Genomic DNA, 18,210 nt, shown 5'->3' on the forward strand with positions numbered 1-18,210 from the left:
TGTCATCAACAATCACAAGTATAAAACTACTTTTTTAAAGTAAGAATTTCTTACTTCAAGCATTAAAAAAAAATCATGACTTTGACACAATTGTGTCTCATATTAAAACAGATGACAGCCAAATGGACTTTGCTGTTTAATTTTCAATGAAACAATAGAAAATGCGTACTCATATAGTAGTACAGTTGTTATTAGTGAGAATATACTTATTTTAAGGTATTTTTGGGTTCACTAAGGTTAGCTAATTTTACTTGTTTTGGCAAGTCTTGACAAGCCATATTGTCTTGTTCTATTGGCAGATAATTTTGCTTAGTTCAAATAAAATACCACAAATTTTTTATTTTTTTATTCTTGTTTTTGAACACTGACTTTTTGCAGTGCGTCGTCATGTGTTTTATGAAATTGCATTGTCCCCTTTGAAATAAACTCATCTAATCTAATCTAATATATGAATGAGGTAGATCCCCTCCACTCCGTCAATTGAAAAGTAGCTGGCCTGCAGAAAAAGTGTGTGCACCCCTGGCCTAAATACTAAATACTACATCTCCATCAAAACAAACTTACTTTTTAGCGCAGAAAGTGGAACAGTCTCTGCCAATACTCTCGCTCCAAGCGGTCTTGTACAACACCTGTTAAACAGTTCACGTTTTAGACGCTGTTTTTCCCCCACCACACAAAGAAAGTTCATTGTGACGCACCAAGAAGACCAGACAATGCAGGAATAAGGTGTAGAAGAAGGCCACAGTCCGCGCCATTTTGTTGGAGAGGATGACTCGGCCCTGAGGGACACGAGGACAGGAAGTGGGTGTGATGAGCATTCCTGGCGATGTTTGTGTTTGTGTGTTTACCAGACTCAGGGTTGCTTTATCCCAGGGGCTGAGGCTCAGGTAGCGACGCTGGCGCTCCTATCACACACAAAACAACATTTAAGGGGTCTTAATAAAGAACTCAAAACTCATTACAAAGTTTCTCCAGCACCTTTAAGATGACATTTCTGACATCACTTTTTACCAAGAAATAGGAATTTTCCCAAACTCTAACAAATGTATCATGTATTGCCATACACTTGACAAACGCATTTATTGTTCCTAATATTTTCCTATTTAATTGTTCATTTATATATTTTTTAATAATATATATTTTTGGCCATTTTAGGGTAAAATTCAGAGACATTTTTTTAGCTTCATAAATAAAATAAACCAATGAATGAATAATTCAAGGTAAATTAAAAAACTTAAAAGTGAACTGCATTTTTTTGGAATTTTGCCTATCATTTACAATCCTTATGTAAGACAAGAACACATGTTTTTCTTTCTTTAATGGATTCTAAATAGTAAATAAATGCTATTAAAAGTCAGCTTACAAAGGAGCATATGGGAATAGCTCTGTTCTGCCTATAAAAGCCCTTAACATCCAACATCCAAACACTTCCATTATTGTTTTATATACATGATGTAAGTATCTATGTAATGTAGTAACAGACACATTAATAATAACATTTAATACTTACATGATGTAAGTATTAAATAAATAAAGTAAATATGTAATGTAGTAACATTCACAATAACATGTAATATATACATGATGTAAGTATATGTAATGTAGTAACATTCATAATAACATGTAATATACCATATTTCCTTGAATAGCCGCAGGGGCGCTAATTAATTTAAAACCTCCTGTTACTCCGGCGTTTACCGGAAGCCTGCGGGATGGCCGTGCATGCGCTAATTATTTTAAAACCTCTTCTCACTCCGGTGTTTACCAAAAGGAATGCGGTAAATTTAGGCGTGAGCTTTAAATGTGTGATGTGAGCATACCATCATGAAAAGCACATTTAATTAAAAAAAACGTTATTATGGTCTTACCTGTACTTATAAATGGAGTCCATTTGCAGCTCATTCTGACCAAAAGCATCGATAACTTGTTTATAGAAGTCTTCCTTATTTTCTTTCTTCAGTTTTAAAAGTCTCTCTGTCTCGATGGAGATATTCCTTTAATTATTACCTCCTGCTTCGAGTGAAAGTCCAGTTTAGAAAACTGTTTTATTTTAGATACCGGTATGTAATCCTCCATGTTAAAAGTTCAGGCGAGAGGAAAAAAAAGAGACGATCTGTTGCTGCGTGTTGTCACTTCTTCTGCAGTACCGGAAGTCGCAAGAAGGATCACTAGCGCCCTCTACCACCAGGAGGTGGGAGTCATTTAATGACTCATACCGTATTTGACACACGCAGATACGGTATATTAATAAAACATAGCTGCTTACTGTTCTTTTTAGCATACCGTACCGGTATTCAATAGCTTGGACCTTAAATCCTACTGAATAGCTCTTTATCTTTTTTCCTTTGTGCGATTGCAAACTACTGAAATCAGCTTCCTCCATTTTGAAAATGAGGACAGGTAAATCGTCACTCGTGACGTAACGAATTTGACCCGGCGGAAGTTCTAAACATATGCTAAATATTTTGCGAAACGAGTTAGACCCGGCAAAAATTATAGACATGCGATAATAAAATTAATATTTTGCGAAACGAATTTGATCCGGCGTTAATAATGAACCGGCGATAAGGCCAAGCATGCGTTAATTATTTTGAGAAACGAGTTTGACCCGGCAGTAATTTTAGACGTGCGAATACTATATTCCCTGCTCCAATTCAAGGAAATACGGTATACATGATGTAAGTATATATGTCATGTAGTAACATTCATAATAACATGTAATATATACATGATGTAAGTATATATGTAATGTAATAACATTCATAATAACATGTAATATATAGATGATGTAAGTATATATGTAATGTAATAACATTCATAATAACATGTAATAAATACATGATGTAAGTATATATGTAATGTAATAACATTCATAATAACATGTAATATATACATGATGTAAGTATATATGTCATGTAGTAACATTCATAATAACATGTAATATATACATGATGTATATATATATATGTATTGAGTGGTCGACAGTGTCAAATGCAGCACTGAGGTCCAATAGCATTAATACTGAAGTTTTGCCAGAGTCTGTGTTTAAAGTCTCTTTCAAAAATAAGCACATTCATAATTGAGGTTGATATTCAAAAACATCCTTCATTTCTTTGAATCTGAGCAACTAACCAGTGAGTACGAGCGAAGGATAATTGAAACATTTCATTTTGGGATGTGTGGTGTTTTGTACCTTCTTGCTGAAGGAAGTGAAAGGATCCAGCCTCTCCTCGTACTGGGAGGAGTAACGCATCACCGTGTCGTCGCTGCCGCCGGGCTGCAGCACAAAAAATGAGTCAGTGTTGCACTGGAGGAGAACGTCACAACAAGCATGGGCGTACTTTGCCAGCGTAACTCTGCAGGAACTTGATCTTCTCGTAGAGTTTGATGTTGTCCGCTCGCAGGCTGTCCAGCTCGCCCTGCAGGGCCTGCATGGTCTGCTGCATGGAGCGGCTCTCCTGCAGGAAGCAGATGGAGGTCAGGGCTGTTTGGGAGAGAGCCAGCGTGCACAAGTGTGGTGACTCACGCCTTCCAGCTCCTGGTTGCGGGAGCGGAACCTCTCCCTCTGGCTGGAGATGATGGACAGCAGAGAGTCCATCTGACCTTGAGGCAGCTCAGGGTGGATGTTGATGACCGAATCTGGACAAAATCACAGCTTTGTGTAAGATTGAATTGCAATAGACCAGGGGTAGGGAACCTATGGCTCTAGAGCCAGATGTGGCTCTTTTGATGACTGCATCTGGCTCTCAGATAAATCTTAGCTGACACTGCTTAAAACGATAAGTAATGAATAATTCTGCTGGTAATCACAGTTTTAAAAATAACCACGTATCAACCAGACTACAAAGGCATCAGCAAAACCATGCAGCACCAGAAGTCGCATTAATGGTAAGAAGTATTTTATTTATTGATGGTTACCTTCAGAATAACAATGTCATTAAAAAGAATAGGAGACTTACTATACTCAAAAAATGTTGGTCTTACTTAAAAATGCACACATTTAGTTGTATTCAGTGTTAAAAAATATTATATGGCTCTCACAGGAATACATTTTGAAATATTTGGCTTTCATGGCTCTCTCAGACAAAAAGGTTTCTGACCCCTGCATTAGACACTAGCAGACACTTGATTAAGCACAGGATGAGATGTGACAAACCGGGCTTTCTGCTGTGGAACGCTCTCCCTGACCACCTGAGGGCACCACAGACTGTGGATGCTTTTAAAAAAGGCTTAAAAACCCTTATTTAAAAAAAAAAAAAGCCCATTTTTTTTATATATGTGTGCTAGTTTTAGCTTTTTTTTTTTTACTACTACTATTTATTTTACTTGTTGGGAGCAGTTATTTGTTGTTCTAGCGTTGTTTTTTTTTGTTTTGTTTGTTTTTAAATGCACTGTAGCACTTTGAGGTTGTTTGCTTAATGTAAAGTGCTTTTACAAATAAAATCTATTATTATTATTATTAACAACAACTGTCCCGCCTTTAAATAGAATGTCCACTCAGGATTCAAGTCCTGCCTTAGTTTAGTTTATTAAGGATCCCCATTAGTCTACTCCAGTAGTGCACTGGAGTAGTATTAGTATTAGTCTCCACTGGTCTCCGCAGTGGAGACCATTCTTCCTGGGGTCTAGGCAAAAAACATCACACAATCACAAAACAAAAGATTACAATGCAGTACAACATGATCAAATAAAAAAATGTTGTAATACAAAAATAGCAACAACAAAGAACCAACAAAAAAAACAACATCAATAACTTCGAGTTTACGTAATAATGTTCATCCAAAGATAAAAACAGCAATATAAAAATATATATATATATATTTTTGCAAAAATAAAAAAGAACCAATGGCCTAAAATATAAACATTAGTGTACCAAAGACAAACAATAAGTGACGAAAAAGTACCATCCATCCTTAAGACTCATTTATATACTCTCGCGGTAAATAGACCCCTTTTTTAGGCCAGCTGATCTGCCGCTTATCTGCTGGGAGAAGATTTTTTATGGATGGGCCGTCGCCCCAGTCTGAGGTGAAGAGTCTCCCAGGTCCTCCCTCTGAAACCCCCCCCCACACACCATGATGCTGCTACCACCATGCTTCACTGCAGGGATGGTATTGGCCTGGGCATGACGTTGAAGTGCATCCGGCAGTGGAGGCTCCTCTATGGGGTCTTGGGGCACTAGGAGGTTAACCCCTTTACTACTGTTACCCCAGGTGGCCCTTGGAAAGGCCTAGTACCTCACTGCCCCCTAGCCAGGGATAAGGTGAAGACCTCAACGGCGGAGCAGGCGGAAGACGGTAGATGTAAGAACTACCACAACGGCTGTGATGGCGGAAGAAGGCACCCCCACATCCATGTGGGCCCAGTTATGGGGAAATAACAACCCAAGACTTCAACGGAGGATGATTGCTAACCCTATGGAGCGTCACAACGGCTTGGATGGTGGATGAAGGCTGCAGCAGAAAAGGGTCCCCAGTCGTCTTGGACTCCATGCCACTGGACCCTGACCCGATTCTGTCAAGGATCGTGTGGTGACTGTCTGTGCACCAGTCTCCCCACGTTAAACAAAGTCACGCATAGGCATCCTCCATAAAGGGATACACTCCTACCAGGAGGATCGTCATACTCGTTCGAGTGACCACCGATGATGATGATGATGATGGTATTGGCCTGGTGATGAGTGGTCCCTGGTTTCTTCCAAACATGACACCTTGCATTCACACCAAAGAGTTCAATCTTTGTCTCATCAGACCAGATCATTTAGGTTCTCATGGTCTTTCAGGTGCATTTTGGCAAACTTTTACTAAAGAATGGCTTCCATCTGGCCACTATACCATACAGGTCTGAATGGTGGATTGTTACTGAGATGGTTGTCCTTCTGGAAGGTTCTACTGTCTCCAAAGAGGAATGCTGTAGCTCCGACAGAGTGACCATCGGGTTCTTGGTCACCTCCCTGACTAGGGACCTTCTCCCCCGATCACTCAGTTTAGACGGCTGGCAAGCTCTAGGAAGAGTCCAGATGGTTCCAAACGTCTTCCATTGACGGATAATGGAGGTCACTGTGCTCATTGGGACCTTCAAAGCAGCAGATATTTTTCTGTACCATATTTTCCGTACTATAAGGCGCACCTAAAAACCTCCAATTGTGTCAAAAGCTGACAGTGCGTCTTATAATCCAGTGCGCCTTATATATGGACCAATATTGAGCCACAATAAACCTAAACTTCATTTTCATAAAGTTTAGGTCTCGCAACTACGGTAAGCAGCCGCCAACTTCATTTTCCCCCGTAGAAGAAGAAGTTCTTCTTCTACGGTAAGCAGCCGCCCCCGTAGAAGAAGAAGAAGCGCGCGGTGCAAGCTGGGATATATGACTGCGCGAGGCGTGCCGTTTTGATTTCCATTTGTTTGTTTATGTAAAGACCCCAAAATGGCTCCTATTAAGAGACACGTTTACGACGCAGAGTTTAAACTTAAGACGATCAGCCACGCAGTAGAACACGGGAATAGAGCAGCAGCGACACTGACTCGATTAATGACGACTTCGACGAGATCCGCCCAACTGTTTAATTCGGACACTGAAGAAGAAGAATTCAAGGGATTCGTGGATGAGGAATAACTTCATAAAGTGAGCTTTACATGTTTATTTTGTGTGTTGTGTGACATTAACGTTTGTGCAACGTTGAGTTGTTGATATATTGTTATTGCTCTGCACTATTTCGAGTGTTACTATATTGTGATTGCACTAACGTTTGATTTACCGTAACAGTATCACTGTTTTTTACGTGTTTATTGAATCAGGGAAAAGTTCCCCTCCACTATGTGATATAAATGTTGCACTACTGTTATACCTTGCTGTTGTTAAAAGATAAACAAAACACCACGTCACTGACTTTACCTCGGGGAAAATAATAAAACAGCTGTTTATTCATTTTGGGAGTGAACAAAGTTGTCAGAATGCTGGTTTGCAATCTATTAATAAAGTTTGACTGACCTATCTGACTGTTTTGTTGACATTCCCTTTAGCGCAGCTCCATCTAATGCAGGGGTGGGCAATTAATTTTTACCGGGGGCCGCATGAGCAACCCGAGCACTGCTGGAGAGCCACACCGACAATATTTCAATTCAATTTTGCTTAAATTATTTTTGATATACCGTAAGATAGATAATAATAATAATAATATTTTCATTTAACCTAACTTATCTTTATTCAAAAGCAGATGGCTTTTGATGGTTTTATTTTTAACACTTTCTTACACAACACTTCCTGATGTGTAATACCATGCAAAAATTTCAATTTCTGTCACTTTATCCTGCATCCTCTTTGTTGTGAACGTAGCACGCCTGTAAGGTGATTGGCGAAGAAGGAGGAAGCGTTGCTGTTGCGGAAATGAGGAGTGAGGCTAGACGTGCGTGTGGAAAGAACGAGATAAGTTGAGCTGTGTTAGTATAGGTTGCTCAATAAAAGTTTAAAAAGAGCGTCAGACTTGGTGTGCACTTCTTCTGGACGCTACAATTGATGTCAGAAGTGGGATGAAATGCCTCCCAGTTCGCCTTGCCATCAAACCTGGGAGTCTTCATTGAGGGCGGAATTTCCCCATGGCACCTGTAGACCTCTCTCTCTCTCTCTCTCTCTCTCTCTCTCTCTCTCTCTCTCTCTCTCTCTCTCTCTCTCTCTGTCTCCCTCTGTCTCTCTCTCTCTCTCTCTCTCTCTCTCTCTCGAGTTCCTCACGTGGCGCGTACCTCTCGATGACGTAGCAGACTGTGCACACAATTAAGCAGCGCAGGATGCGCAAAGTTTTACTTCTGACACCAATTGTAGCGTCCAGAAGAAGTGCACACCAAGTCTGACGCTCTTTTTAAACAAGTAGATTAATAATCATTTTTTACAACTTGTCCATTATAATGTAGACAAAGTAATAGGTAGATAAATGACACAATATGTTATTGCATATGTCAGCAGACTAATTAGGAGCCTTTGTTTGTTTACTTACTACTAAAAGACAAGTTGTCTAGTATGTTCACTATTGTATTTAAGGACTAAATTACCACAATAAACATATGTTTCATTTACCCTAAGTTTTTTTGTTCAAATAAAGCCAATAATGACATTTTCTTTGTGGTCCCCTTTATCTAGAAAGGTATCAAAAAGTATCAACTTACATTTTGGTATCTGTACAACCCTACAGTGTGGTTGTCTAGCTTCTGGAATGCAATGTGAGTGTAATCAATCAATCAATCAATCAATCAATCTATGTTTATTTATATACACTACCGTTCAAAGGTTTGGGGTCACATTGAAATGTCCTTATTTTCGAAGGAAAAGCACTGTACTTTTCAATGAAGATAACTTTAAACTAGTCTTAACTTTAAAGAAATACACTCTATACATTGCTAATGTGGTAAATGACTATTCTAGCTGCAAATGTCTGGTTTTTGGTGCAATATCTACATAGGTGTATAGAGGCCCATTTCTAGCAACTATCACTCCAGTGTTCTAATGGTACAATGTGTTTGCTCATTGGCTCAGAAGGCTAATTGATGATTAGAAAACCCTTGTGCAATCATGTTCACACATCTGAAAACAGTTTAGCTCGTTACAGAAGCTACAAAACTGACCTTCTTTTGAGCAGATTGAGTTTCTGGAGCATCACATTTGTGGGGTCAATTAAACGCTCAAAATGACCAGAAAAAGAGAACTTTCATCTGAAACTCAACAGTCTATTCTTGTTCTTAGAAATGAAGGCTATTCCACAAAATTGTTTGGGTGACCCCAAACTTTTGAACGTTAGTGTAGCCCTAAATCACAAGTGTCTCAAAGGGCTGCACAAGCCACAACGACATCCTCGGTACAGAGCCCACATAAGGGCAAGGAAAAACTCACCCCAGTGGGACGTCGATGTGAATGACTATGAGAAACCTTGGAGAGGACCGCATATGTGGGTAACCCCCCTCTAGGGGAGAGCGAAAGCAATGGATGTCGAGTGGGTCTGACATAATATTGTGAAAGTCCAGTCTATAGTGGATCCAACATATCAGCGAAAGTCCAGTCCATAGCACTGTAACTGTTATTGTTTTTTTACCAATGGCGGTGATGGATGATAGAAATGGTAATTGATAATAATAATGATACCTATTGTTTCTGTTATTGTAATTAATGTGTGTTGTTTAATATTTTGAGTCACCGTTATTAAAGTTATTACTGATACTGTTGTTCTTGTCTGCTGCTTTGTACATTTCTATTTCTAAATATTGTAAAGCTGGGATTTGGGTCAACCTATTTTTTTATTTTGATGAACATTCTGTGCGATTCTTGTAAATAAAAAGGAAAAAAAATAAACAAACAGCATTCAATACAATCAAAAAGCGGACGTACCAGTAAACATGGCGGAGGCCTCCTTGATGGGTTCGGGGATGTTGCAGACTTCGGCGCCGTCAGCGCCGGGTCGAGGCAGGGAGGACAAGGTCTGGATGGTGCTCAGGTCGTGCTCCAGCCTCAGGATCAGCTCCTTCTGCTCCACGCTGGTCCGCACCGCCGCTGCGAACTCCGCCTGCAACTCTGCATGGCGGCCTGCGGGCCGACCAAAGCAGAGATGAATAACTTCATTTAAATATGACATCATCTGTGATTGTAGGTACTCACCTGTGTCTCCGGGGGAGGGGGCTGACAAACTGTACAAAACGCACCCTTTTTCTCTGAGAATACCTGTTTACACCAACAACGCAGCACACTTGTAGTATTTGTATAAAAGAGATTTACTTCAATTATCACACCTAGGGTGCATGTGAATAATAATGATGATGAATCAAATGTCAATCATAACAAATACATTGTGAAGGTTTCATACAGTGATATTGCTTTTCAATGTTTGCAGAAGGGACTGTTTTACAGTGCTGAGAACAAACAACATGTTACGTTTAGTAAATAGAAAGATATAAAGAAAGCGATGATACATGAAAACATGAGAAAAAACAGCATCTCGTGTGTGACGGAAGTGCTGAGAGATGTGAGGAGGGCGAGGGAGAGAATGAAGTGTCCCTTTTACAGTCATGCATCCTTTTTTTTGTCAACAACACACACACGCACACACACACATTTCAACTAAGCAGAAGTGTTCCGCGTGGTTGATGACAGGATCAAATGGACTTCAAAACAAAACAAAAACACGTGCTAAAGCCTCAACAAGCATCTTAAAGCTTTCCAACGTTGGAGAGGAGGGAGGAAAGGAGCTCTCTCTCTCCTCCCCGGGACATTTTGGTTGTCAGTCTACACTGTGGTTGAAGCTACAGGAGGGAGACGACAAAATGTGGACGACTACATCACTATTTGGCTTTTTGCTTCCTTTTTTTTTTTTTTTTTCTCCACTGAAATGTTGAGCATTCCAGAAAGGGGGGGGAAACAATTCCATAAGATTGAAAAAGAAATGGAAAAAGGAAGAGGCGAGCATTGAAAGGATGAGTGTATTGTGCTGTGTTAGGTGTGTATGAACGTGTGTGCTATGCATACAGCACTGCTGTCATTCTTTACAAAACCCACTTCATTAGATATATTCTAAAAGTATTATTAATATTACAAAAAAAAAAAAAAAAAACATCTGAGGTTTTTCTTTCTTCTTTTTTAAAGGTTTTTCCTGAATAGGGTGACCAGTGCTGCTGTCCAGGCTTCAAACACAACGAACAAAACAACTCATGAATAAGCACTACTTCAAAAACAGATCATACAGTAAAGCTTTACGACTTCAGAAAAAAAAAATGATATACAGCATCTGTTACACCTTTACAACAGTGTATAGAATCATCTTGATCTTTAAATTTGTAGAAAAATATCTGTGGATCATGGAAAAAGTCCTGAATCGTCCCTTCTCTCGTCCTGCCTTCAAATAAAAGCAAACTGTGACACTAAGTGACTCCGGAGCTGCTTTGCCCGACTCCTATTTACACTTTTATTTTACTTTATTTTTTCCTCTTCTCCAAACAGTTGGCACACGTCATCTCAATACCTGCAGTGACGCCACAGCAAACCTGACACGGAACAGACGGAAAACAAAGAAAAATGCCCTATGAATAAATTCAGTGTTATTACAGTGTTTGCTGCGTGCTTCCTCCTCCACTCTGCTAGATATGTACAACGTAGTCATGCTTCCAGGGGACCGTCTGGGGGGCCCACCAAAGCCCGAGTGGGTCAATCGTTAAGAACACACATCATCTACTTTTTTCAGCGAGTACACGTACACACACACACACACACACACACACACACACACACACACACACACACACACACACACCCTCTCCGGGAGAGACGACGGGTTGGGGGTGGTTGAGGGGACTCCATGTGGATCAGACTTTGATATCGCAAGTTTGGTGCCCTGCTTGGCAGTTAAAGGCACAAATCTGATGTGGTTTTAGGATGGCGGGGGACAAGGCGACTGCTCAAATGGTTTAAGTGCTTCGTACAATGTTGCAGTAGCTATAAAACGTGCCGATGTCGTCCACTACTGGCCTTCGGATGTTTGACACCTGTCGTCCGCAGGAAGGGACGACCGACACAACAGCATGCACTATATGGACACAAGTACTGGGACACCTCTCCTGATTGGTGCAATAATTAGGGGTTGTTCTCCTCTAGGGATGGGCAACAATTATTCATTAATGAAAACTTTCTGAATGTTCTAAACTCCTGTTTCCATATACAGTACAGGCCAAAAGTTTGGACACACCTCATTCAATTTTTACTTTCATGACTATTTACATTGTAGATTGTCACATCAAAACTATGAATGAACACATGTGGAGTTATGTACTTAACAAAAAAAGGTGAAATAACATGTTTTATATTCTAGTTTCTTCAAAATAGCCACCTTTTGCTCTGATTACTGCTTTGCACACTCTTGGCATTCTCTCTACGGGCTTCAAGAGGTAGTCACCTGAAATCGTTTTCCAACAGTCTTGAAGGAGTTCCCAGAGGTCTCGAATGCCAAGAGTGTGCAAAGCAGTAATCAGAGCAAGCAAAGGGTGGCTATTTTGAAGAATCTAGAATATACAACATGTTTTCATTTATTTCATGTGTTCATTCATCGTTTTGATGTGACAATCTACAATGTAAATAGTCATGAAAATAAAGAAAACACATTGAATGAGCAGAAGGTGTGTCCAAACTTTTGGCCTGTACTGTACATATGTATTTTTTTTTTTTTAGAATGCAAATAAGATGACTGACATTACGACTTTGCCTGGTGGAAAGTTAATGTCAAATAGAAAAGGTAATTTTATATTTAGGCACTTCTCCCCCCAGGGAGTCAGAGCTTTTCTTCTCGTCACTCCCACCAGTGACCTGGGAAGGCAGCCATGAAGTTTGTCAGCGAGTTCAGATGCTAATTGAAATGTATTTGTAATTGCAATTTACTAGGTGCTGTATCTTGTTTTCATTAAAAAATTGTAATTGCAGAGTTGTCTTGTATTCGGGTCAGTACAGTCCAGTGGTACGTTGGTTTTGAAAGACCGACTCTTCGCATAATTTGGTGTCCGGCTAAAGTTTGCCTTGGTATTCATACGGCCGAACAGGGCGTCTACCAAACTAAGGATCCGTGAAAGTTTTTATCCAATTGCCATCAGGCTACTAAACTTAATAAATGCACATAATGAAAACACGGTACAAAGTGTTAATATTAGACCAACATTGCACTAGTGTTTGTTTTTACCACTGATTACTTTATGGTTTTTTTTATAGTATTCAAGAGGGGTTCTACAAAAAAATCGATTCGCATCCAAATAGCGATTGTTGTTTATGCCGATTCTAAATGTATTCATAATTTTCGAGAATCGATTAAAAAAACAAACAAAAAAACACGTATTTTTCTTTTTTAAATCAATTTTGGGATTAAACCATTAAACAACTATTATTGATATGATTATTTTCATTGATAATGGATTTTTGGGTTTGACTTAAATTGCTTTGCTAATTTCGATCCTGAGCATCGTAAAAATGTGATTGGTTGCTCTATTTCATTTTATGACAAAGATTAACGTTCAGTGGTTTTTGTAAAAAAAAAAACATTTTCATAATACATTTTTAAAAATAGTTTTTTTAGGCCTTTTGCAACCTGTAACCCATTTTAAAAAGGTTTTATTACAATTCATATATAGCAAGTATTTTAGGAGAATGGTGTCGAAAGGCCATCAAATCTAATCGTGAGGTGCCCAAAGATTCCTACCTCTAGTATTAACACAGAGGAAGTACATTTTAAATGCAATAGTCTATTCCCTGTTACACTATTTATAGCATCATAGATTTTTAATAACAAAACTTTTCAACTCAATTTTAAAATAGGTTTATTTACTTTATGGCGTTCTTATCCATTTAATTTAGTTTTGTCTGAATGAAATGCAACTTAATTTCATTTTCATTATTGATGTAAATGTGTGAATGACAACAACAAATAGTTCCAAAAACCTGAATGTGAATGGTCTGTTTTGCTGCCACAAAGTACAACTAAAGGAGCCAAAAAAAAGTTGTGAGTGCCAGAACTTTGATAAAGAAGGTGAAAAACACGATTTAATTTGAGACAGAAGTGGTAATGAAGTCTGGTTGTTTATCCCCTCCCTCCTTCCTTGCCAATTATCGCTAACAAGTCTTTAATTAAGAAAAATCATGCACTGATTTGTTTCTTGTAACTACTTTTTAGAAATATTTTTACATGTGTGTGTATGTTTTTTGTTTTTATGTTAAAGCAAACAAATGTCCTCTTTTTTAGAGAATTAATAAAGTTGATCTATCCAACGTAAAAGTTATGTTAAATGTTAATTTATCCATTTCACTTTACATTTATATGTACTTGTCTGCATGTTAAACTGTGTCTTTGTATAATCTACTTTGTTTTGATATTTTTGGGCTGGATTAATTAGATTTGCATTATTTATGTGAAAAATACTTTCCCATATGATTCAGTCCTTGTTGAATATTTTTGCACGGATTAATAACGAAAATCGAGGTACCACTGTGTTTGCTAATCAACAGTGCCTCTGCTGGTTGCACTCAAGTACTGCACTTCACTTTGCCAAATTCATTGGTTAATTACAATGCCCATTTCTGATCTCTTATTCATCAGCTGTGACAACAATTGAGACCTGTGGTGATGTTAGAATAATTATGTATAAGTTATCACACAACTCTTATGCTTAAAGGCCGTTGCTATAATTATCTATTGTGGTCAAGTTGTACTTTTCTACCTGTGCAAAGGCACACAACTTATCTTCCACTGCAAGTTGCCTCGCAGCAGCAGTTTCTGTCTTCCAGCCCGCTACGGACTTCAAGTACCTCAACAAAGATAAGACGACAACACGCAGACAAAGCAGAGCCAGGGCGAAATCTCGAGCTCAGGTACATTTGCATTCTAAGTAATCAAGTATTGTGATACTGGGACTGCCTGCGTAATATGTGTGACCACTCCCTTTAGAGGCAGCCTCACTAGGGAACTCCCGAATAAATAGAGGAGCACGTGGGACTGCCCCTCAGAGCCTGGTGTGAGACTGTAACTGAGTGTGCAGCCCCAGACGTTTCTCCTCATGAGCTAAATTGGACTCTGTCTCTACTTGATTCCTTGCTTATTGTCTTGTGTAATAGATAGTTCGGTGTTTGAACCTGACAGGTGAGGAAGAACAAGAGCCCTGACCTCAACGCTATTAAACACATTTGGGAGGACCTCAAAAATCCTTCCACACATCGTATCTGTTACAACAGCCATGTTCCAATACTTGAGTCCATATAGTGTGAGAAGAGAATTCTGTTTAGAACCCCAATCAAGTGGTTAGTAATTGTAACGACGTGGGATGTGTTTCCGTTCTGTCTGAAAAGGACGCAGTCCATCGCGTTTGTTTTCTGTTTTAGTGTCGGGAGTCTGTGCTTGATTTACAACCACGCTGACAAATAAAAGGCCTCCATTTCCCAGGAGCCTGGGACGGTACTCTGGTGTAGTGTTGTACAGACCCTGTCCTAATAAGTGCTTGGCTATACCGACTGCTAGAGAATAGAATTCTTAATAATCGCAGGTTGCTAGCTGGTACAACTTGTCTAATCTCAATTTGGCAGATATGACCTCTTTGCAGCATGGGTTCATTTCTTGTGACAACGAGCTTACACCCGGACCTGATCATCGATGATGTGATTAAGGAGGGGATGATGGGGGGGAAAAAGAGCATTCGTGTCAGAGCTGACACAAGACGAGGAGAAATGATCAGCGGGGAAATAGATATGCTATCAATCATCACTGATCTTGATATGTTTGTTCATTCTTGAGCTAGCAATTTGAGAGCATAACTGTCATGGAAAATAACGCAAAAAGCTCTGGGGTGGGCGTGAGGTGTTGCAAACGCATTATTTAAGAGCTACTGAAATGAAACTACAACTTGTTTTCTTAAGAATTCATGAATATACAAACAAATGAGAACTAGTACATCTTTGTAAATATTAACCAATACTGCCGGCAGTCTATAACGTCTAATAAAAATGTTACTTGCCCTCAGGAACAGTATAATCCCTTAAAAAATAGACAACTCAAATGATAAGACATTAAATGAAAAATGACAGCACCTATAAATAAGCAGAATAAAAACCAAAACTATAAATGCAACAACAACAACAACAACAAAATAATAGCAATAAAACCAAGCTACAGTAAATCATTGTATTATACTAGGTGGTGAGAAGATTAATGGTAACGCATCTTTAAAAGAAGGGTGTCAGTTGTGCACTAGTAGTGTGTGCAAGTAGAAATGTGAACCCCCCCACACTCATTGGAAACAAGTGCACACACACACACACACACACACACACACAGACACACACACACACACACACACACACACACACACACACACACACACACACACACACACACACACACACACACACACACACACACACAAAGGGGAGGCAGTGGGCTGACAGGCACTGAGGGCTTGTGTGGGACCAGGAAAAGTAGGAGGAGGTGATATGCCTTAAAAATTGTAGTGTATACAGTAGAATTTAATGTAAAAAGACTCCCTGGATACAGGAAAGACTGGAGAAAAGTGGAAATACTCACCCCGGGGTTGGAGTGAACTGACTTTCCAAATAACAAAAAAGGAATCAAATACTGTACATTGCAAAAACCAGGAGCTTCGTTATGCTTCTTTAGAACTTTTGTAAATTGAAACTCTGAGTGAATTGACCTTGACCCTGACTTACATGCAGGAAAATATACACATGAGACGCACCATCACACATACGCACACGCTCTTCCTGATTTGGCCTATAAAAAGATGTGTTTGTGAACAGGAAATTAGCTGGTGGTGCGCACACACACACACAAACACACACACACACACACACACACAAAACATACACACGCACCCGAGCAGATCCAGTGCTGGGTCAAACTGTGACGACCTAGAAAACAAGAGTTAAGTATCACCAGCTACAGTACTACGTGAATTCATTAGTTTGTGACAATGCAACATTATTCCAACCTAATTTGCTTCAAAAACAAAACAAAAAACAGTAACTTGTTATTCTCTTTTCTGCTTATTTTGTACTAATTAAAATGCATCCTAAAAATTCCCTATTTTGTTTTCTTTAGAGTCAAAAGACTGTGCAATCTCTTATTGGCAACCAAATTGCAATATGAAGAAATAAAGGAGAGATGGCCTTTTGTCCTTCAAGGAGGACCTAAGGAGGCAAAAAAAGGGGGTTCCTTCTCTCCTTCCTTTCCAGACGAGTGTGTGTGTGGGTTTGTGTGTGTGTGTGTGTGTGTGTGTGTGAGAAATGAAGTGATCCTTCTGGCCATCACATGGCTGTCAGCAGGATAGGATAGAGAACACGACAGGTCAAAGTTCGTACATCGGTAACCATGGCAGCTCAGGCCTGGCATGACCCTCTTAAGAGTGTAGGAGTGACGCAGACGTGCTGCCACCGAGACAACACACACACATACTAACACACACACACACCGTTTGTGGTGTGCACACACACACACTCACACGGGTGCACACTGACACGACCCCTAAACATACAAAAAAAAAAAAACAACAACACGCGCACGCGCAATGAGTGAAAAAGGCAAAGGGTTTGTAACAGTCACTCTACAGTGTGAAAAATGAGGCGTCTCACTGAGTGAGGGGAGGTTTGTGGACACTTGGGAGGTGAGAAGAAGAGCGGGAAAAAACATCTCCTTTCAAAAAAGTGAGAGTTCTTGTAAGAGAGTTCCTGTCTCTATCTATCATCTAGCAGTGTCTATCACTGGGACAGCTGCTGTCTTACCCAGTCCAGGTTTTGCGCCCGGCTGTGGGTCAGACCCCAGCTCGGGACTAACCAGTCTGGTGCACCAGTGGCTGGTGATGGGGGGGAGGTACAGCAGGGCCAGAGGCCAGCAGGACGGCTAAGTGCTTTTCTCAGTACAAAAACAAAACTCCGTTTAAAAAAAAGGAGAGACACTTAAGTTCTCTTATTTTGTTCTTCTAAGTAATCAGTAAATCTTCTTGTTGAAGGGTTTTGCCAACCACACTTTGTTTCTTTCCTCTTTTTTTGGGAAAGCTTCTGTGTAGTAAAAATGGCTGCTGAGCTTGACTTTGGCTGCGTCCACTCTCCGACTGGAACAGAGCAGGAGGGGTCCAAGTTAGAGGTTGTGAGGTTATGAGACAAGAGGGGCGAAGGATGGTCAGGAGGGGGGCTAGAACTCCCACTCCGAGGGGTCCTCTTTACTGGCAGCCTTCTCCAGCCTGTGAATGATGTTATTGAGGTTGGCCGCTTTCTTCTTCCGCAGATTGTTGTCCCTGGGATTCCTGGCCGGGCCAGAGGCCGGTATATTAGTACTCGATGCGGAGCTACTGGGGGACGCCTCCGTGAGGCTGAAGAGGCCTAATCCGCCTGGGCCGCAACTAGACCCTGGGGGGACGCAGTCTATTTGGGCAGGGGAATTATTAGAGCCCCCTGCTTCGGACTCAGCCTCCATGTCGTGGTCTTTGCACACTCCCCTGTGATCCTCCAGGCCCACGCTGAATCCCTGGCGCGTCTCCACGGTGCCCTCGGATTCTGTCCCGTCACAGCTGTCTCCTTCTCCTGCTTTAGACCCACGGAGGGAAGGGGAGCCCCCCTCACTGCCAGGCCCCATTCCTCCTGCTGCTTGGATCTCCTCAATGAAGAGTTCTCGTCTGATACGTGACCTACAACAGACACTA

General features: G+C 40.3%; 1 protein-coding gene across 5 annotated transcripts in view; it reads right to left on the reverse strand.

Annotated features, from left to right (window-relative positions):
* Nucleotides 1-18,210, reverse strand: part of cux1b (cut-like homeobox 1b) — a 214,341-nt gene that overhangs the window by 4,089 nt on the left and 192,042 nt on the right. For 2 of the 5 annotated variants that reach the window (XM_062060266.1, XM_062060263.1), the window contains one exon: nucleotides 9,738-18,195. In XM_062060266.1, coding sequence (XP_061916250.1) covers nucleotides 17,703-18,195 — 493 coding nt within the window. In that variant the 3' untranslated portion in view covers nucleotides 9,738-17,702. Of the gene's footprint in view, nucleotides 1-564; nucleotides 630-698; nucleotides 780-848; nucleotides 906-3,193; nucleotides 3,278-3,341; nucleotides 3,459-3,526; nucleotides 3,640-9,373; nucleotides 9,569-9,737; nucleotides 18,208-18,210 lie in introns of those variants that run through there. The other 3 variants (XM_062060264.1, XM_062060262.1, XM_062060265.1) reach the window with 2 other exon arrangements.

The sequence above is a fragment of the Entelurus aequoreus genome, linkage group LG10 (assembly GCF_033978785.1).
Source record: "Entelurus aequoreus isolate RoL-2023_Sb linkage group LG10, RoL_Eaeq_v1.1, whole genome shotgun sequence".
Lineage (NCBI taxonomy): Eukaryota > Metazoa > Chordata > Actinopteri > Syngnathiformes > Syngnathidae > Entelurus > Entelurus aequoreus.